Source organism: Vicia villosa, linkage group LG1, assembly GCF_029867415.1.
Source record: "Vicia villosa cultivar HV-30 ecotype Madison, WI linkage group LG1, Vvil1.0, whole genome shotgun sequence".
NCBI classification, from domain to species: domain Eukaryota; kingdom Viridiplantae; phylum Streptophyta; class Magnoliopsida; order Fabales; family Fabaceae; genus Vicia; species Vicia villosa.
The window spans coordinates 194,578,815-194,601,758 of NC_081180.1; the positions used below are offsets into that span (position 1 = coordinate 194,578,815).

At 36.4% G+C, this 22,944-nt stretch overlaps 2 protein-coding genes across 2 annotated transcripts; one reads left to right on the forward strand and one right to left on the reverse strand.

Moving 5' to 3' along the window:
• The first annotated feature begins 17,526 nt into the window (after positions 1-17,526).
• LOC131662088 (protein PHOSPHATE STARVATION RESPONSE 2-like) lies at positions 17,527-18,757 on the forward strand. The gene is made up of 4 exons (XM_058931783.1): positions 17,527-17,982; positions 18,110-18,284; positions 18,368-18,444; positions 18,752-18,757. Exons 1-4 carry the CDS (start codon positions 17,527-17,529, stop codon positions 18,755-18,757), a joined length of 714 nt encoding a protein of 237 aa, XP_058787766.1.
• Positions 18,758-18,822: 65 nt separating this feature from the next.
• On the reverse strand, positions 18,823-19,365 carry LOC131662096 (uncharacterized). The gene is made up of 2 exons (XM_058931791.1): positions 19,113-19,365; positions 18,823-19,019 (listed from the first exon to the last, which is right to left on the reverse strand). Exons 1-2 carry the CDS (start codon positions 19,363-19,365, stop codon positions 18,823-18,825), a joined length of 450 nt encoding a protein of 149 aa, XP_058787774.1.
• Positions 19,366-22,944: the final 3,579 nt, after the last annotated feature.

Below are 22,944 nucleotides of genomic sequence, written 5' to 3' on the forward strand. Positions count from 1 at the left end.
TTCCTCCATAACCGGCATTCTCTTGCGACACTTGTCCAATCGCACCAGTCCACCTCATCACCGCCTCATTATTAATGTCAACATTCCTTCCTGTAACAATTATCCTAAAACATCTAACGACCGACAAACAAACAGTATCGATCGTGTCAGACACACAAATCCAATACAAAAGGATAGGAAAACATAAATGACCTGGCCAACTGACCGACCGTGCTCTGATACCACTATGTAACACCCCCAATTCTATACTAAACAAATAAGGCATACATTTGCGTAAATCAGAGTAAAGAAGCATGCATCTCACGAGGGCGTTACACATAATTCAAAATAAAACAACATTTTATCTTTAAAACATGCAATGGTCATTTCCAAATAACACGGGATTTAATACAACATGCAAAACCACAGCGGAATAATCATCTCATCGAATAAAATGGTAAAATCGGACGATTCCCATTCATCATCCACCATGTCTCAATATCTTGGCTCAAGGCCATTCATCAACAAAATAACGTATTCAAATACGAAATACAATATGAGTAAACAATTATCTCATAATAACGAGTTATAAAATATAAACCCAACCCCATGTGTTACATATGACCAGAGCACAAGAAACTACTTAGTCACGACACCCTACTAGAGATATAAATATCTAAGCAAAGCCTCCTTCAAAGCATCGTTATCCAAGAAACCTGCATGTTACCAACAAAGGATAACATTCAAACAGAAGGGTGAGAATTCAACTTCTTATAGATAAACATAATATGGGAAATGTAAAACAAATCAAGAATACATTTCAAGAATTTGTCACTCTTCACATAAACATACGTCATATGCAATTATCAAGATTCACATGTTCATGTCATACAACCTAGCTCATTCCATTCCACATGATCATACATGATTCCTAAATAATGCACATAATCATATTTCACCAACATATGGATTCTAAGTACATATCATTTTTGACAACATTCAGGGAGTAACAATTGTATTCAAACATAATCATATTCTAAATATACAAGTTATCATCACATAATCACATATACATGTTTTCCCAAACATATAGACATGTATCAGATTCACCGATGTATCACAAGTATGAACATATATCACCAAATGCACATATTTATCTTTATCCCATTTCACAAAACATCATAGAATATATTTACATCATTGGAATCGTGTCATTATTATCACAAGTATACATGTAATCACCTCGCTTACCCCATGTATCATCATCAATCAAACATGATTCACATATCCACACATATATACATATATCATTAGTACATATAAATTCACATCTACATCACATATGTTTCAATCACATATATCACATTCATAACACAACAACTATTCATACCAAATGAATCACAAATCCACATATATGCATATCCACCAACATCATTCCACACAATTCATATCACATAAATCACACCAACAACAACATTAATTTCACACCGACACATGCGAATCAAGTGTGACTCTATGCGATATGCATGTGGATCCCTCCGTTATCATTTCCAATTGTCATTCTCTCTAGACTAGATAACCACCTCAAAGCCCCATACCCGTTAAGCTTTCAAACCCCATACTCGTTAGGTTTGGGACAAGTAAATAACCTTCGCGAGATTACCCAAAATTGCCACTTTTAAAGACTCATGCTTGTGTACGTGTGATACAAAATAAGACTCATGCATTTAAGACGATCTCTCTATCTCTTAAACTACACAATCACATCTTTCCAACTTTGCACAACATTACACGACATGACATTCCACCAATATCAAACATCATTTATCATTTAGCAATCAATCACATAATTCACGGTTATCATACCACATAATACATCCATGAACATTGATCATAAACAACTCATCCATAACATACATCCATAATGAAAAATTATTCTCAATTATCATCATAATTAATCAAACAAGTGTCAATCCATTCTATTCTATCATATAGACAATTAATTAAGCTTCAATATGCTTCAAACGACACCTAAAAAGGAGTTACAGATCAAAAGTTATGGCCTTTTAAAGTTTGGAAAAAGTTCTGTAAAATAGGGTTCGCGACGCGAACTGAGTGAATCAAATCTTTCTGAGTTTCTGCCAAGCAGTTGGTGGCGCCAACAAAATTTATTTAACCCACCCCTTTCTCCTTGATGTTCTCCTATCCTAAAGTTCGTTTAATCAAATGAATATGTTTCATTGGCAAGAGAATTGTTTCAGTTCCGATGATGAGCGGAAGCATTAGTGAAGATCCAAGTACCGATGAAAGAGTGTTGTAGATATCCAAGCATTGATGGGAAGCTTCGATGATTTAGCAGTCACAATATTATCCTTTGTATTTTGCTTTTATTTTTCTATCCCTTATTTATGCATGAGCCAATTCCTTTGAATATTATCCATTGGGATGCCCTAATTTTTGCCTAAGTCATTTTTTGTTTTCTTTTATGGAATTTTCCATTTTGACTTAGCGGGCGCTTTCCTCCTCTCTCTTTTTTTTTGAATGCTCCTTTTGAAATATTTATCCTTGGATTTTGAATATTGTAATTGCCATGTTGACCTTGATTTGTAAGCTTTGACTTTGATACGTCATCGATAATGTATTGAGAAAGAAGGTGCTGTGAATATTGTTTTTATTGCCTCCTCATTTTTTTATGAATGCGAGGAAGAAGATGTGCTTGCACCGTTTGCTTGATCCTTATGCTTGAACCTCTGCTTTAACCTTTGTTCGAACCCTTGCTTGGATTAGCTGATTCTCTTGACAACCAAATACACCATTGAATTAATCGAACTCTACCCTGCCCCTAGTTGAAATTAAGGTTTATTTGAAAAATAGAAACAAACTCCAACTCCTGGCTCGAGGGGGTTGACTATGGATTATCTCCTTATTTCTCCACTGTTTAGGGATTTGAAACAATGCCTTACATCGTCGACTCGGTCTTACCTTGAAAGCATATGTTTAGCAAGATTTAGTTATTTGTGTTTCATTATTCTCCTTTAAGTTTGTTAATAATTGAAATTGAAATAGAATAGAAGGGTGCGAGTGGAAAGTCGTAGTATTGATAGAATGACGCGAATGAATTGACTCCAAAACCTGGATGGTTATCCCATTAGCATTTCTAATCAGAAGGTACAACTTTTATCCTAGGTAACACTTAGCGATCGTAGAGGTTGAAATTCTGAGCATGACAAAACCTATTGATCCTAGGGACAATCTCCTTTGTTAATCCAATGACTTTGTTTTACTTCTTAGTTCTGTGACTTGTAGAAGTAAAGGGTAACCTCAGACTTTCCTTGGGCACGTCAAACCTTAAATTGTTAGCGGTGGGTTTTCGTCGTCTGGAACTTCATGAGTTTCCATGGACTGAACCTCTTTCACTTTTTCTAAGGGTAGTATCACACCGTTTGCAATCTTCAGTGTTTGTAAATTGATACAGAAAACCTACGACCCTTTTACCCCTTGGTGGAGAGTTAACATATGTCACCTTCCCTCCATCGTAATATCTTTGTTCAGGATATTGCCCCAGTTGGACTGACCCTTGCCCCCAAGTTATCGCAGAGCGTATTTGTAAGCTTTGCTATGTTCTAAGATGAACCCCTTTATGACTAGATACCTCTTGAGTGTATCTATGGGGGAACTTCTTTGTTGAACTAATCCTTGCTCGATGACAACCTTTATTGTATTTAAAATCCTGTTACGAAAGGCCTGAACATATGGCTGACATGGTGCAAGGCATCTTCTTTTTTTTCTTTGTAAGACCAAGCTCATTTTCATCTCTCAATAATTTATCCTTATCTCTCCATAGCTTGTAATCCTTTTGATTTTCTTTGCGAGTCTCGGGATATTGGCTAGCATAGTAAGTATGGATACGGGCGAAGGTAGAAAAGCATATGTAAATGTATGAATGTATGAAAATTCAAATGCATGCGTATGCAAAAGACTCCTCTTTTTGTGTATATTGTGACTCCTTATATGTAATGCAATGCAGACGTGCGACAGATATAACCCTAAGGATAGCCTATGCGAATTTAGAGGTGACATTAGACCATAGTGAAATCCTTGCAAGCTAGATGTTATGACGCGCCAATGGAAATCCCTTAGATTAGGGAGTAAGCAGAAGGTAGCAGTTGGTGACTCTTCAAGACAGTCACCAAATCTCATGGCCATCGAGGGGCCGTTCGACGTGTACTCATGAAGTTGTCCCTCGTGGGAAGGTTCTCTATGCGGAACACAACCTATCTCAGGACGATGTCGGACGAAGTGAAATCCCTACAGGCCAGGGATGAAAGATGTATAAATGAAAATCCAAACCCTACGAGTTTGGGGGTGCGCGGGAGCAAGCATGGGGTGACAGTTCAAGACAGTCACTAGATCTCATGGCCATCGAGAGGCCAATTGACGTATGCCAATGAAGATGTCCTTCATGCGAAGAATGTGACCTTAGAAGTAGAATCCCTACCGGCTAGGGAGTACGTAGATATAGGCACGAGGTGACTGTTCAAGACAACCACTAGGTCTCATGGCCATCGAGAGGCCAGTCGACGTGCATGAATGAAGATGTCCTTCGTGGGAAGGACATGATCTTGGAAATAGCATCCCTACAGGCTAGGGAGCGCAGAGAAAGACCTGCAGAATCAAAACCCATATATTCATAGTATATAAATCGCAAACATATAATAAACACATAAGCACATAAGCCTAAGTTCATAGGTTCGACGTAACGGCTTAGGCAGTCTACCCTTCCCATTGGTATGTTCTAAAAAGGGTCTCATGGGGCCGTTCGTAGCCTCCGAGACTTTTTGTGTCTTTGGATTTTAGAACAATTCATTTGGCCATGAGGTTCAAGTTTTAGGGGTAGGTTCTCAGAGAGATCAGCCAAATACCCAGTCCTGCCCTCAACAAAGTCAAGCCTCGTTTTGGACATTTCCGAATATTCAACCGACTTTGAGTGGAATTATCCATAAGACTCGTATGCGATGCAAGTCTCCCCTGGTCTTAAGGATAATTCCCACACTTATGTTTCAATTGAATAAAGTTGTGTTTTCGAATGCTATGTATCTATGTTAAATGAAATATAAGTTGTTTATTTGTTGGTTTAAGTTGAAATGTGACATCCCATTGTTTGATGAAGATTTTTAAATGCACTATGATTTTTGCTTATAATTACTGGGTAGAATTGTGGTGTTACACAGTAAAATTACTTACTTCACCAAAAGGGGGGCATACCCCCATCAAAAAACAGAATTCAAAACAACGTGGCACGCAGGCCAAACTCTTAAACAAAATAAATAAAACACGCTTAAGTTGTTTCGTCCATCTGCACGGCCCGCTCTCGTCTCCAAATCCTTGGGACACGATCCAACCATACTCGATCCTATGGAGAGCCTCCGTATGTTCAATCTCAATTCCACCCCCGAATTTTTGAGCTTCAGTTGGTCTATGTGTAGCAACCTCCCCTAAAAAATTTAGATTTTAGAGTCGCCACCTATTCTACCAGGGCGAATATGATACCCTATGAAGTTAAGAGATTCTGGGTAAGTTATTATATTCAGGTCAAGGGAAGGTGTTAGGCCCCCTTAACCCTTTCCTAAGGTTTGCATTTAAGGTTTGTGAGAGTATTATGGTAAGGTTAAGGGTTTATAGCTAAGAAAATGAATAGGGTGAAAAGTGAGACTTAAACCTAATTGAGGTTTTGGGGAAGGGGACTCGCCTTTGTTATCCAAGTGCCTACGTACCTCCTTATGGAGGATCAGAGTCTACGTAGTTCGGGGCAGGGTTGTACGCCTTAGATTTAGTATGCATGTTGAAAGTGTGTTTTAAATTACCGTACGCAGTTTGGTAATTGTCGAAGTTTTGAAATTCGCAGTTTATGAAAGAAATGTGTTTTAACATGGCGTACAACCCTGATTAGTGTTTTAAACCTTAGTATTGTTAATCGCGTTGATCAATAGCTTTGATCAACATAATTGACAATTTGACAGGTGTTGATTATTGTCACTAATTATCATAATCGATTGATTCGATTACAACACTTAGCAAATTGAATTTTTTATTTGTATAGGTTATTTAATTGTTTTAAGGGTCATTGTAAATTGAATTATTTATTATTAATTATCGCAATCGATTAATTCGATCAAAACAATTAATAAATTGATCCTAACCTATATTAGCTAAATTAAATTAATTGACTAAAATAAATTAAAAGGGAAGCCTGATCCTAATTTTTCTAATTATATCAATTTACCTAAAAAATTAAGTCATTGTTTTATTTAAAAAGGAAAAAGGGTTAGAGGTTTTTACAGTGATAAATCTTAAATCTTAAGGGTTAGTGAACAAACCTAAAAATAAAATTAATGGTTAAAAAAAAAAGAGATTTTACCAAGGTTTTCAAGGGCAATGAAGCAAACAATATGTGTAAGGAAGAATTGACATCTGCTCCCATTTAGCCAAAAGATGTATTTGGCCAAATACCAATTGGTTTTTTGGCCAAAAAAGCAATTGGGGTACCATCCACTTGGTCAATCCATAGAAAACCTGCTCATAAACCAAAGCAATGTTACGGTTAAGAAAACAAATGGAAAAATAGAAAAGTGATTAAAATAAAATCAAAGAAATATAAAAACCTGATTATAAATCAAATAAAATAAGAACACGAAACTACAATTTTTTTAGATTTTTTTGAAAATATGAAAATAGAAATTAAATCAAATAAAATAGAAAAAAGAGGAATTTGTGATTTTGAGGGTCGAAATCCTTTGGGAGTATTGTTCTACGATTTTTATTTTGAACTTATGGAAAAAATTCGGAGCAAATCGAAACAGTATTTTCAGAATTCGACTGATAGGCTGGAAAACTTATTATTATGCTGCAACCGAAATTGCAACCCCGGAGAAGGAGAAGTAGGAGAAAATATTTTTTGTGTTTTTGAGAAGAGAGAGAGCCCCCAAGGGTTAGAATTGTTAGTCCTATTTATCTTAATGAACTAGGTTAGAAGAAAAATAATTATAGTAAAACTATGGACCAAATCAAAGCCCAAAAATCAATTTGTTTTAATTCTAATAAAAAATTAAATCAAACTAATTTAATAAGATTGACTTGTTCCCTAAGTTATAAAAAGTGCTAAAAATAGGAAAAATAAGATTAAAAACTTCTTTTTTTGGATTTTTTGAATATTTTATGATTTTTTGTGTTTTTTTTACTAAAAATGCACAAAAAGTTAAAATTGCTTATTTTAAAAAATGCCTATTTAATTAATACGAAAATTAAAAATAAAATGATAAAAAATGATTTTTTGTGACTTTTTAATATAAATGAATATCAAATTAAAACTATAGTTAGAAACAAATAAGAGAAAAAGTGTTAGAAGTGAGATTCGAACCCGAGACTTTGTACTAGCAAGCCTTTCCTCCTTACCAATTGTGTTATATTATTTGTTTGAAATAAAAGCTAATTGAAAGTGTATGAAGCATGGGAAAACATTTTGCTATTTATTAAAATATAAATAATTTAAGAGTAAATTATTAAATTTTAAAATAGACTTTAAATCGAATATTTATAAAATTCAAGACGTCAATGTGAATGACCTCAAAATTTTATAAAAAATCCAATTTTGAAATAATTTGAATATTTGAATATGGTGGGCAATTTTTGGGGTATGACACTATGATGGAATCATAAGTGTCCTGACCGGTGGCAAGACACTCATCCCCCAAGACGCGGATATAGTTAATCAAGTCCTCCCGGGTCTGAAGAGCCTTCTCCTTATCAGTATCATCCTCGGTAGGAGCAAGAGATCGCCAAAGAGCAGCTTCTTTGACCGCTGAGGACTACATCACACCATACAGGGTCCGGATGAGCAGGGCATGCTACAAGCTTAGGTCCCTCAGAGCAACTTCCTTCTCAGCCAGAGCCCGGGCATTGGTCCCTGGTTTAGCCTTTACCTTAGTCAGCTCTTCATTCCTGGGGGACAACACCTCTTTGTGGCTCTTTTCCAAAGCGGTCGCCTTGCCCTTATAGTCGTCTGCGATCTTCTACAGCGTCTCCATGGAATAGGGGCAGAATTAGAATACAGAACCGCCAACTTGAGAACCTGATCACTGCAGCAGCGTCCTGGGTTAGAATCCTTCGTCTAACCGCTGTTTCTAACCCCTCAATATGGAGAGACTCAGCCAGGGGAATGGTGAGGGAGGGCCCGCCTTCGAAGAAGTTACATTGAAGAAAGTAGGAAGGCAGTCGATATTGATCTGATGTATCATCCTAGGTCAGATCTACGCTATTCACAAACTCAGCCCGAGGACGCTTCTTCCAGACCAAGGCATTCGAGCCGGTTTATTGACGAGGAGGAGAAGGCTGAACAATGGTGGGCACAAGAAGAGATTGCTGATTTACGACCGGAGGAGGTGATCGAGCACCTGTCGGAAAAGATGATGAGGTCCTAGAGCCGGTGCCCGGAGCTGGTTGCACACTGGCTTGACGACTGGTGGCACCTTTCCTGCATGCTCGCCATTGATCCTGCAAAACAGACAAACAAGAAATTAGTTAGTAAAAACTCGAACAGACAAACATTTAACGCAAAAGTTACGAAAATAAAATAGGTACCAAGGAGAGCCATGCCCCCCTCGACGGAATCACACTAGACCAACTCCTTAACATTAATATAACGAGGCTCTAGTTCTGGCTCCCCGTCAGCATCAAACACCGGTCTCCCAACACGTTCCACCTTTTGGACCGAGGAAAAACTCTGCATAAAGCCGGACAACTTCTTAAAAGTGGCCCGATCATCTTCGTCTAGCTCCGCAGGTCTAGTAGTATACTGGTCAGTAGTATATTTAAAATGATCTAGTAACCACTAAAACCGGAAATTCCGCTTCCTCGTCATCCTCGGGTCACCCATATCATTCAAGACCAAACGACCACGAGCATCCTTCATCGGCAGAAGCCAGAAAACCAAGTCCCGAGTTGCCGTCGATTAGGGTCGAAAGAGAAAATAGTGTGTCTTGAAATGCTTAAGGGAGTCAGAGAAAGGTTTGAAGAGCCGCACGAGGAAACAATAGAAGAGCCGCAAAACTGTGGCCCCAATTCCCAGATATCGACACGTCAACTTGAAATCCTGGAGTAAGGGAATGGAGTTCGGATGAAGTTGGCTGGGCGCGAGCTCCAAGTGGTTGAAGACGGAAATCTGAAAATCCGTGAACGGCACTCGAAACCCCATCTCCCTGAAAGTAATCTCATACATTAGGATGAAGTCCGAGCGATAGGTACCGCACACCCGTTCGTCTACATCGGGCACGGAGACGATCCAGCCGTTTTCTGCCAAATTTCCATTCTCACCTACATGTCAACCGACATCAGTATGGACATCCAAATTGTTTGTATCAAAGTGACATTCTGAATCGAGCACCTCGGTCGTCACCCAGTCCTCTATGGTGACTTCCCGCTCATGCGGAGGAGTGGCCGGAGACGATGCTGAAGTGGAGGAAAGCATCAGATCAGCTACTGGTTTGACCATTATCACCTAAAAATCTGAGGATACAAGTCAATCGATGATCAAATCAAATCCATCCTTCCACTGACGATCAAGTGAAAGGGCGTGAAACTGATCCGGGGACGAAAAACCCTTGGTCATGCCCTTACTCGAAGAGTCCGCCATCAAAAGCGGAGATGAAACCCCCATGGTAACTTAGATTCCGATTGAAGCTCCACCAGAGGATGCATAGCACCCATTAGAAAACACATGCAATCCACCAAAGGTAAGAACCTCAATCGAAAGTCAACCAAAATCTCAGAAAAATGGGGCCAGGAACGCTATTTCTAACAGAAAACCTACTACCTAGATCTCGTCAACGGTGAAGAATACGGCATCTCCTATAACACCCCATATTTTCCATTTTAATTTAATTAAGATTTAAATTTATTATTTGACATTAATTGACATTTTATTGGAATTATTTAAAGATTATGGATAAGGAAGTTATTGGGCTTGTGTTGTAGTTAGTAAAGAGGAGATGTGATGGTTAGGCCTTTTACTAAAGTTTATTCTATTTTTCATAAAATAGAGTAATTATGGAAAAATAGAAATTAGAACCAATTTTGGAGAAAAGAGAAGAACGTGAAAGAAGTAGAGAAAGGAGAAGAAAAGGAAGAGCTTTCAAGGATTTTAATCAAGGTAAGGGGGGACTCTTCCGGTTAATCTCTATTATATGATTATGGGCAATATGAATCAATTCAAATGGGTATATTGGGATTGGAATTGTTAGGTTTAGGAATGTTATAATTGATGAAATTGCATGAATTGTTGGTTGATGATGTGTTGTATTGATGTATGATGATGTATGACGATGTAATTGATGATTATATGTCTGTATTTGGTGTTTGGAATCGATTTTGGGTTGAGGATGTGTGAGATCGCAGGTCTGTCACAGACTTGAGATTCTGTGAAATCGCACGTCCGCTAAGCGGAGCTAGGCTCGCTAAGCGGATGCTGTTTGTATTTTAGAAAATAAAAGGGCTCGCTAAGCGGAGCCAGTCCGCTAAGCAGAGGTCCCAACATGGTTCGCCTCTGTGATGCATCACTTGAAGCGGGGTTATTGAATTTTAGGTGCATAAGCGTGCTAGTGGTCGCTAAGCGGACCCTATAGCGCAGAAAATTATTAGAACTTTGAAATAGCATATCTTTTGATCCGTGTATCCTTTCTTAGTGCCGTTTTGGGCGTTGTGAAGAAAATTAAATATTTTATAAGATGAATTGGTGAGATGGGTGGTTGCCCGACTTAATTTAAAAATCAGTTTAATTGTTTGTGAAATGAAATATTGTGCATATATATGAATGTGTGAATATGACAATATCTTGGTGTGATGCTGGATGAATTGTGATTGTTGTTGTTGTTGTTGTAATGAATGTGTGAATAATTGAATGATTGTGCAAACATGGACATACTTGATTTGTGATGAAAATGGTGAGTTATGGTGAGACGATGAGATGCATCGGATTAGTGATGTTTTAAGTATGTTATATGTGTGCATTCATTCATACGCATTTCGGTGAGGGATCCCGATGATGTTTGGATCAATGGTGGACATAATTCCCATTGTGTGGAATTTGTGTCGGTTAGGCCGTATCTTGATGAGGTTTATATCAGTCAGGTGGGTTATTTCTACGATTTATTGGCACCACGTGCATAGTGTGAGTTGGTCATATGCATTGCTGTTATAACATGATTGAAATGATTTCAGTGTTATGTTTGGTGTGTATTTGTTGTGGTTGATGAATGATGATTGAAATCTGAATATATGACAAATTGGGTGAATGATATATTATGATGTTTTGTTGCTTATGAATGCATAACATTGGTTAATTGTGAATGAGACTCACCCTTACTTGTTGACATTTTTCATATTGAGGAGTAGCGGCATTAGTGCTCGGTGAGGATGACTCGTAGAGTTTATCCATTATTTTGGGTCGTGTCGGTTATGCTCTAATCTTGTAGCACTGAGGAACGATAGTTTTAGAGTTTTATGAGATTACTCTATTTTAATTGGTGTTGGATTTTATTTACATTGGTCGTAATGGCGATGTTTTCTTTCCGCTGTGATGAACATGATTATGTTTTGATAATTCGTTTCCTAATGAAGCATGACTTAAGACTAAGGCTGATTTTTATTTGTTTTTAAATAATTGTGGCACCCTTGTTTGTTTTACTCTGATTTATATATTAATTGCCGCGGGGTTTAGAAGGGTGTTACATCGCCGTCGTAAACCACCAACACCTCACCGGAAAATAACTATCAATCACCCTAAGACTATCCTACCGCATGCATTTCTAAATCAAACTTAAGAAATGTAAAGGAAGAAGAGTCAAACTTACTTGGAAAGGTTGGTGGAAGAGCCTGAAGGGTAGGAAGGAGAAGCTCTTGCGGCGGAGGTGGCGACGGAGGAAGCAACGAGCTGTTGAAGCATATGAGAGTCTAGAGAGAGCGCAAAAATTCAAATAAAGGAGAGTGCAAAGTATTTATAAACACTTGAAACCCTCACGTGACGTGCACGCTTGGGCTTGGGAAGAGAAAAGGCCATCATTAACCCCTAAACCCTAGTCCCTAGGCCAGCAGTCATCATGACAGATTAAATGCAACACAAAGCTCGAGACAGACACGCACATGCTACCTCTCTACCTCCAAATAAACTGTTACTCTCTCCATCTGACGCCTAGTCCACTCGAGCACCACTACCCAGTCCGGCAGATAGCAACACCCCTCATAGGATGGTCTCTTATGTCCGTTCCTAGCGACCTTAAGTCATCACTCCCTCGACCGGAAGTAACGACTTGGGGGCTTCTGTTTTGGACTAGCCCAATTGTTCCAATTGGCCCAATCCACTCATTGGCATAAACCGGCCCAATAAGCATTGACCCAGTCCACAGAGCCGACAAGATAGGCGTTTCCCCTTTGCCGAGCATAATCAAGGATTAGCCGAGCACGCTGAGACTCCATCCCCGACAACGTCTAGTACCCCATGCACGACTAGTCAAGACCTAGTCAACTCTCTCCTATATTTGGGCCTCTTGGAATCACGCCCAGGCCCATGAATAGAGTGTGACCCAATCTACCTCAAAGAGAACACTATAAATAGCCATCTACCTCTAGTGGGCAAGGTAATCCAAACTTTGCCCAAAATCTCATACTTTTTATTGTACCTTGTTGTTCTCTTACTTACTTTGGCATCGGAGTGCCTTGCAGGTACAACCCCTTTTTTCTCAACCATCACCGAAGATCAAGCCTACTGTTGCTGGCCATTTGTTCTTTCCGTTGCGAACAATACCATTCGTTATCTTTCTAACTCTTCAAACCGTGTGTCAAACAGAGCCACACAACTCAAGTTCTGATGAAAACAAAATCATAAGAATTCCACCGCTAGAGTGTCTTGCTACACGAGGTCATCCCTCGCTAAGCAAGGACATATAGATCTTCAAAAATCAGAATGCGGTTTTTCACCATTGGAGGCCTTCCGGACCTCTGATTTGGATTCTATAAAAACCAGTATGCTAAGAATTTCATCACACATCAAACATACATCATACATATATCATACCATGTTTATTATGTCAATTAGTCATTGAATTCACAATCAAATCATCAAATTGAATTACTTTCATCAACAGGTTTATCATTCCAAATTCTACCAACATGAACAACAACTCAAATAATTTATACACACATAGGCACACGAATTTTAGCATAAAAATCAGTATACATATTCATACTTATCACAACAAAATTGGAATAGGTTTCACATAGCTTCATTCAAAAGCACATAAACTCTAATTTAGTAAATAATTTTATTTTAAACTATATTTTTCAAACCTTCACGATTCACCTTTCTCTTTTGTATGGATTTACGTGTTTAACACATAATAGATTGTTAGTTCTTAGTTAGTATATCTGTTAGTTTGCCAGTTAATTGGTATTTGAAAAAGCATAAACACCATATTAATTAAAAATAGAACTTACAAAGAGTTTATATAGAATGATACATTACACCTTACAAATAGTTTATATAGAATGGCACATTACACCTTACAAGTCGAATGTGTTAGACTAAACTTTGATTAAATTATGTAACCTTTTACAACTTGTAAATATTGAAAATTTATAGTTTATCAATGTATTATTTTCATATTCTTATTGTAGTACATTCAATGATCACCATGCCTATTCGAGATTCTAGTGTTAATTGACAATCTAATAGTTGAGTCTTACATAGCTTATGAATAAATAATGATTATTATTAGTGATTCAAGAATCAAGTGTTAATTGACAATCTAATAGTTGAGTCTTATCTAACTTATGAATAAATGAAATGTTAAATTTTAAAAAGAAATGACACATCTACCTAACAATACGTGGAGATGTGGTGTCTCTTTGGTGTCTCGTGGTCCTAAAACACTACTAGAATTTGTGGGCATTAGTTAGTCTATGACTATGTGATATTATTTTTGTATATTTAATTTCAACCATTTGTACATGACTATTCTTGTTATAATCAAACATGCTGGTGAGTTGAATAAATACATTTTTCAGTCCTTGGCTGTTGTCATTTTCTCTTCCACTATCAGATAATAATTGAACCACCAAGTTGCTTCATTTTCATGGAAAAAAAAGAAGGTTTGTGCCATTCTATCTATCCTGATCATCACTATGAGTCTATCTAGTTATCTAACTATATTCTGTCTGGCTGCACTCATAGATCTACAAGTCAAAATATAACAAACAATGCTAGTTCTTTCAAATGTCGACATTTTGTTGTCATTGTCATGCTTACTTATACACATGTCGTCATTATTTAGCTATTGCTTTTTCTCATGGATTTATACTCTTGTCCGACTGCAAATAAAGTGCGTTTCAAAAGCTAAGACATGTCCTTCGATTGCTGTACTCTACTGTTTTTTTTGTTTTTTTATATAGCTACACTACAAGACAATCTAGGTTTATGCATGCTCATTGGTCATAATCTATTTAGACAGTGACTTTTGTTCCACAAAGTTTGAACAGTAACATCGTACCATCCAAAAAAGTTGGTCCTGCGTGGTCCCGCATTTACTTACCTCAACCGTTCGATCTAAATTAATAGTCGAGATTGTTTAAAGTCAATTTAATATATGTGCGATCTAAATCGTTTAATTTCACATCACGGTTAAAATTGTTCACCGCATATTATTGCACGTTTTTATTAATATAGAGAATACTCCTTCAATTAGATATGACACCTCTTCATAATTTCAAAATGTCAATATCAATCACCTTCTCATAATTCACATCTTTAAATTTTTTTTGTTTTTAAAAAAAATACTAACAGCATGTAAAAACAAAAAATTTGATAGTTATTAGTAAATCTTTAATAAAAACACTTAACATTGAAAAGGAAAAAGTTTTGTTTTGTATCGTATTTTTATTTTTTTTTGTCTTTTTTTCATAAATTCGATGACTTTATTATTTCTTTTGTTAATTTTTTTTAGCAAGCGATATATATATTAGATGATGAAACTCCAAAAGATTTTACACAATTCTTCACCATTAACTTGGTACGTTTTACTTATAAGTTTTATTTGAACTTTTAAATTTTTTTATTTAATCATGAAAATTTATAAATAATTTATTTTATATTATAATTGATAGGTTTTTTTCTCCTAGACAAAAGTGTTATCATGTGCACAAAATATTATGAGTCATCACGCTATAATTGTAGTTACCATTCATTTTGATATAGTTAACGGGCTAAGAGACACGTGCGACAAACTGATTATTGATTGTGAGAAAGGAGAAAATTACAAGAACAAAGGGAAATCAGAAGTTATTTATTATAGAAAGTTTGAGTGTCCCCTTTGGTTAAGATATGTGTTAATTGGTTGTGGTTGGAACATAAAAGTTAGATGTAATATTTACAAGCACCGTATAGATGAAGATTTAGACAATAATGACATATTAGACATTCTAACACCCAAATAAAGACAATTTGTAAATGACATGACAAAGTAAAACAACGTTGAGACACATAATTAATGCATTTGAAAGATAGGAATGTGTTGAATCTAATACGGTTTAGTCAATTGTTTATAGCAAGCGATATATATATTAGTCTACTATTAGAGGATCATTCACAAAATGCAACATTTGTTGAGCTTAATTCATAATGACAAATATTTTTTTTTACTAGAAATTACAAGGATGACTCGAATGTTATGGGTGATATATTTTGGACACATTCCGATTTAGTGAAGTTTTTGTATATGTTTTACCTGGTTTTGATCTTTGACTACACATATAAAACTAACACGTATAGGCTATTGTTGGTGTTATGTTAACCAAGTTGACATTCTCTATTCGGTTTGCTTACTTAGAACATGAAAGGGAAGAAAATATCACATGGACACTAGAGAAGTTGGAGAAGTTGTATCTAAGAATTGGTTTCCCAAGGTCTTGGTGAGTGATCGGGAACTTTCTCAAATTAATTCTTTTGGAGTTATTATCTCGTCCTTAGCCTACCTCTTATGTGTTTTTCATGTTACAAAAAATGTTCGTATAAAGTGCAAGAAATTTGTCGAGGTTAATAGACAAGAACATGTGATAAAATTATGAAATTATATTATGTATTTAAATAAAGTGTTTGAGTATGAGCAACATCTGTAATATTAAGAGCTAGTATGTGCAAATATCCCTTCATTTTTTGATTACATTAACCAAACATGGTTGTCACCCTTAAAAAGAGATTTGACGCTGTATGGATTAACCAAGTCACTCACTTAGTGATCATGACGATAATTTTTTTACATGGGACCATAAATAGGGAGGGACCTTGGGTTGTGGTCCTGTAACAAGTAAAGCATAAAACCTTCAATTATTTTAAATTAACCATAAATATATTAAATCAAGTTAAATTAAAATATTGATACTTCTCACTGCCATAATCTGAAGGCAACATGATAAGCATACCCTGTCAACAATGTAATGCCGGAGGACCCTCTAGGGAACCCCTAATTTGCGAGACTATCATGATCCTCACATGTATCAGCTTGATCAGGCACCTCCACATCCGCCTTTGGCTCAAAAGTGCCTTCTCATCGTCGCCTCTAAAGTGTTCAACTCTACCTCTCTCCTCTACGACATAGATTTTGTGGTATGCAAGTCACTCTACTTGTTCTCGTGCACAAATGACCATTAACATTATGTTCTCCTTCTAGAAGCCTTTACAATAGTCGTAAAAGGTATGTCGCTTAATCAAAGTATGTTGATATCATCTCTTTCGATTGCCTCACTGAAAACCAAATAAATCAAACACTTAAAAAAAAACTTTGTCTACAAGACGTTTTAAGAATTTGGTGTCATTTCTACAATTACCGAGTTTTCACAAATATTCGGTGTCATATGCATTTTTCACCAGATATATTAACAAGTCCAACATAACCTATACACATATATGCCAAATATTTTTATAAATATTTAGTACAATCATACAAGATATTTTTACTAATTACCAGATTTATTAAAAAATGTGGTACAATACAAAATAATTGATACCAAATCTTATATAAATCAGATATAAATACATATATTTTATGTATTTATACCGAATTTTTCATTATTATGAATAAAATCCGGCATAAACATATAAAACGAAAAACAAAAACTTTTTTATTTGTGTATATATGAGAAATTCTACACAAAATTAAAAAAAAAAAAACTAAATATTTGATTTTACTTTTGTTAATTTCACAATTTTTTTTATAAATATTTTAGATATTTTATCTGAAGTAAAGTTTAGGAGTGGCATGTTCAATCTTAGGAGTGCCACTTATAATTCTCTTTAATTTCACCGAAGTACACTTTTTGATGTTGACGTTTTTGTTGTGCTTCTTCTATATTAGGCTTGTGGCATGTAAAGGAACATAAGAAGTGAAGTAAACAAAACTTACCCCTTCCTCACACAAGACAAAAGCGTTATTGTTCAAACCTTCCAACATGTACACAAATCAATGGGAATTATATGAACATGAAAGCTTTGAGCCTTTCAGCATACTAACTCCTCTAGAAGACATAACAACAACCATTCATGAATCAAATGTAAATGAAACATATATGAGCTTTCAACCTCAACAACACTATCAGCAACAGATTGACATTCCTATTTGGAGCAATGAATTTTCCATGAAAACAACAACTGAATCACCTTTTCAGTTTTGCCAAGAGAACTACTCAAACATTATCGCCAAACAAGATCAACAAACTACCTCTTTAGATTTCGTTGCTGAATCTTTAATGTCTATCAGTGAAGATAGTATTTCTTATTCCGAAAAGTGTAGTCAATTTGCCTCTTGTTCTGATAACACGCCAATTTGTGAGAACTTTCCACAACAACATAAGAAGGTGCTGGAGGGTTTTTCTACTTTACATCCGAAGTCCCATGAAATGACTCAGGTATTTACTTACAACATTTGCGACGGAATAAGTTAGTTGCAAGGTATTTATGTACAGATATAATAATATCAATATGCATCTTTTTTCGTTTCAACTAAACTCAACTGTGTCTTAAATGTCTTATCAGCTGGAATCATGTATAAACCAAAACAAGCAGCAATCTTCATCTTGTGGAGTTGATTTTGCAACAGCTACTAACTCTGTTTCTAAGATAACTGCAAAGGGTAAAAGAAGATTAATATGGACAAAAGAAATGCATGAACCATTTGTTATAATAGTCAGCCAGCTTGGTGGTCCAGAAAGTAAGTTTATATAATTCATTCTATTAAATAAAGAATAGAAATTACATGTTACTTAGTGCTTGATTTACTCTTTGATTAATCAGAGGCAAAGCCTAAGGCTATACTTCAGATGATGGGTTTGGATGAGTTGAATATTTCGCATGTTAAAAGTCATTTGCAGGTAATTTTATTTTTATCATACAATTGTGATATATTTTTAGAGTTTACGCTTTAATGAATCTCTGGTTAATTCCAATTCTATTGGTTCAAAAGCTAATCAATTATAGAGATGTTGAATTGTTGATTGCAATATATATATATATATATATATATATATATATATATATATATATATATATATATATATATATATATATATATATATATATATATATATATATATATAGAGGAGTTGATGTTGGTTGAGTTCTAACTAACTCTAACTAACTGAACCACTTTTAACTATCTTCTAACTACCTTTTTACTAGAGTTAATTAGAAATATTTGAGACAAGTCTTCCATCAATTTTCCTTCAAATTGATATTTGTAATTCTCCCCCTCAAGCATCAGGTGGCTGCAAGCCAACTTTTAGCTTGACCCGTAAATCTCGAAAAGTTGCAGATCCAAAATGTTTAGTAAGAGTGTCAGCAATTTGGAGACAATCTGGAACATGTTGGATGACCAATTTCTTGAAGGACACTCGTTCTCTGACAAAACGAATATCCAATTCAATATGCTCTGTGCGAGCATGTAGAACTGAATTATGTGACAAATGAACATCATTGATCTCTGCACAAGATCTTGCAACAAGGGATTGTTTCTTGGAGCTTCATAGGACTAGGTTTTTACCATTGCATTGGTGCTGAACAAAAATCAAAGTGAAATAGAGTTTGTGAAGCTTTTCATACCATTTTCTTGGTGGTTGTTTGACGCGATATAGTGTTTTGTGTAACTTGTAGACAATAGTCTTATTAGAACTAATGAAGTCGGAAAGTTGCACCATGTAAACCTCCTCTTGCAAAGTGCCATTAAAAAAGACAATGTTAATGTCAACATGATGTAGCTCCCACTTGTGTGTTATATCAAGTGTAAGAATAGCCATTTTTGTTATAGGGTTGGCCACATGAGAAATGTCTCATTATAATCAAAATCAATTTGTTGATGTAAACCTTTGGCCACCAATCGAGCCTTTTATTTATTGACAGTCCCATCAGGATTTTCTTTTACTTTGAACACCTATATGCATCCTACAGTTTTCATGTAACTAGGTAGAGGGGGTGTCCAAGTCTTATTCTTCATCAGGGTATTGTATTCTTGTTCCATAACTTGAAACCATTGGGGATTATATAAGGCATGCTTGACTCATGTAGGCACGGGGGGAGCTACATAGGCCTTAGGTTTATCATGACCTGTCTTTGTTCGAGTGAGAATGGGATGAGTGTTAATGTAGGGTGTCGCTTGTGATTCAAGTAGGTGTGATGGACCTGAAAGTGACTTGCTAAAGATTCATTGGAAAATACCTCAGGTATCTGAATAGCATGACTAGAGGCATGTCAAAGCTGGAAACTAATATTGGTTGATGAGAATTGTTATGAGATAGAGATGCATCAAATAGAGTCTCGGGTGAAAGTGACACATCATCATTGGTGTTATTAGGCATGATGGAATTAGGACTCGTGTTGGTCTAATATTGGCCCATATGAAGAATGTTTGGACTTAATATGTGAGAGATAGAGCTATTAGTAGAGACAGTTGTTTGTTTGTGTTAAAAGTATAGAGATACTTGGCTCTATATAGTGCAAATTATTTGTGTCTAAAGGATACACAGTGGAGTATGGAAATTTGCACTCATTAAAGTACACATATTTAGAGACGAAGATCCTACCATATTGTTGAGACATTTGAACCCTTTATACTTAGGAGATAGACCTAGAAACACACATTTCCCACTTCTGAACTGAAGCTTGTGTTTATTATAGGGTCTAAAAAATGGAAAGCACAAGCAGCCAAACAATTTAAGTGACTTTTAATTAGACTTTTCCTTGTCAAGGGCATAATAAGGTGATGAGAGATCGGGTAGGCATGCAGTTGGGAGCCTATCAATAAGATAAACTGCCATAGTGAAGCTATGATTCCAATAGCTCAATGGAATATATGCATGAATAAGGGGGAGATCCATTTTAATAACTTTTCTATGCTTACTTTCAATATATCCATTTTAATTGAGATGTTTATGGACATGTAAGTCTATGGAACATGCCCAATTCATTCAAGTACTTAGTAAATGGCCTTAACTCACAACCAGAGTCAAATTGCACAACTTTAATGTTAGTTTTAAGCGAAGCTCTAACACGGTAGCACCGTTTCATAGATTGTTGATATCAACCACATAAATAGAGGCTAATGTTGAATGATGTAGGACTTACACTCCTTTCACATTATGTTTGGTAGATGATCTTCATCTATTTTGAATATGGGAGGAATCTTTGAATTCACCACATATTTATGGAGTTTATGTGTCAAGATTACACCTTCAACATGTTGATTTCAGAGCTGGTAATTGTTGTCCTACAATTTTGTGAGATATTGGATCGAACTCTAGTATGGTCGAAGGGTAGCTTCTTGGTTCGACAGGATTAAGCATGAAGTCGAAGGTTGTTCACATGCTTGTGTCGAAGATGCTAGGGTCGTTAGCATGTTAAATTAGGTTTTAATGTTTAAACCCTAATTTGTTAAGTTAGCTTGTTTATTAAGTTGGCTTGTGTAATGGGCCTTGTGGAAAAAGTCCATTAGTTAGTATGTTAGGTTTTATTATAAATAGCATACTAGTCTCTCATCATTGCTAAGCTGCAAATCCTAATTTAGGGTGAGAGAGGTTATTTGTTATTCTTGTAAACTTGTAATCTTGTTTTAAGAGAAAGTGAAAGAATAACAGTTATAACCAATTCTTGTGTTCTTCTTATCTTCCCTAATTCCCATTATACTTTGTTCTTGACATCGTTTTTCACAACAAATTGGTGCGGTGAGCGTGGAGAAGATGCCTTCAACAAAGTATGATATTGAAAAGTTCACCGGAGTGAATGATTTCGGTCTGTGGCGCTTGAAGATGAAAGCCCTACTGGTACAGCAGGGTTGCTTGGAAGCATTGAAGGGAGAGGCAGCCATGAATGCAGAATTGACGGCAGCAGAGAAGACGAATATGATCGAGAAAGCACACAGCGCAATTTTGTTGAGCCTTGGTGATAAGGTTCTCCGGCAGGTATCAAAGGAGACGACGACATCAGGGTTATGGGTGAAACTTGAAAGTTTGTATATGCCAAATTGCTGGTAAATCGACTCTACCTGAAGCAAGCTTTGTATTCATTCAAGATGATTGAAGACAAAGTGTTGGCTGAGCAGTTGGATATGTTCAACAAGCTGATTCTTGATCTTGAAAATATTGATGTGAAGATCGATGATGAAGATCAAGCGCTGTTACTATTGTGTTCTTTGCCTCGATCACATGCTCACTTCAAAGAAACTCTCCTGTATGGAAGGGAGTCCCTGACCTTTGAAGAAGTTCAATCAGCCCTGTATTCTAAGGACTTGAACAAACGAAAGGAACATAAACCTTCGACTGTTGGCGAAGGTTTGGCCGTTAAAGGAAAACTCTTACGGATGGTAAGTTTGACAAGAAGAAGGGCAAAAGTCAGTCGAAGTCTTACAGTGGTGAAGCATCTGGCATTCGATACTATCATTGTAATAAGGAGGGTCACACAAGAAAGGTGTGCCCTGAACGCATGAAAGATCATGGAGGTAAGGATAATGGCAATGCAGCCATTGTTCAAGATGATTTCGAATCATCTAATGTTCTTGTGGTTTCAAGTAGTGACTCGAGAAGAGAGTGGATTATGGATTCAGGTTGCACTTGGCACATGACTCCAAACAAAGAATTGTTCGAGGAATTATGTGATCAAGATGGTGGATCAGTATTGCTGGGAAATAACAAGGCTTGCAAGATTGCAGGTGTTGGATTTGTGAGGTTCAAACTCCATGATGAGTCAATAAGGTTGTTGACTGAAGTCAGGTATGTTCCTAATTTGAAGAGAAATCTACTTTCTCTTGGTGAATTCGACAAGAAAGGATATGTTTTCCAAGGAGAGAAAAGTATCCTAAGAGTCATGAAGGGTTCGAAGGAAGTCTTGAGAGGGGTGAAGAAACAAGGCTTGTATACCCTTGAGGCTGAAGTTGTAAGTGGTTCGACAAATGTTGCATCCACGAAACCTTTGTCGAAGACAGAAATCTGGCACATGAGATTGGGCCATGTCAGTGAAAGGGGTCTGGTCGAATTAGGGAAACAAAATCTGCTTGGTGGAGACAAAGTCGAAAAGCTGAAGTTTTGTGAACCCTGTGTACTTGGAAAATCTTGCAGAGTGAAGTTCAACAAAGGCAAATAAAGAACACATGGATCCCTTGATTACATCCATTCTGACCTTTGGGGGCCTGCAAGGTGTCCATCACATTCAGGAGCAAGGTATTTTCTATCCATAGTAGATGATTATTCCAGAAAATTATGGGTATTCATCCAGAAGACTAAGGATGAAACTTTTGAGAATTTCAAAAGTTGGAAGACTCTGGTTGAAAATCAGACTGGTAGAAAGGTCAAGAGGTTGAGAACCGACAACGGCCTTGAATTTTGCAA

Coding starts and splice junctions, on each gene's coding strand:
- LOC131662088 (XM_058931783.1), top strand. CDS start 17,527: ATGTACACAAATCAATGGGAATTATATGAACATGAAAGCTTTGAGCCT. Junction 17,983..18,109: donor AGTCCCATGAAATGACTCAG/GTATTTACTTAC, acceptor ATGTCTTATCAG/CTGGAATCATGTATAAACCA. Junction 18,285..18,367: donor CCAGCTTGGTGGTCCAGAAA/GTAAGTTTATAT, acceptor TTGATTAATCAG/AGGCAAAGCCTAAGGCTATA.
- LOC131662096 (XM_058931791.1), bottom strand. CDS start 19,365: ATGGCTATTCTTACACTTGATATAACACACAAGTGGGAGCTACATCAT. Junction 19,020..19,112: donor TGTTCAGCACCAATGCAATG/GTAAAAACCTAG, acceptor CACATAATTCAG/TTCTACATGCTCGCACAGAG.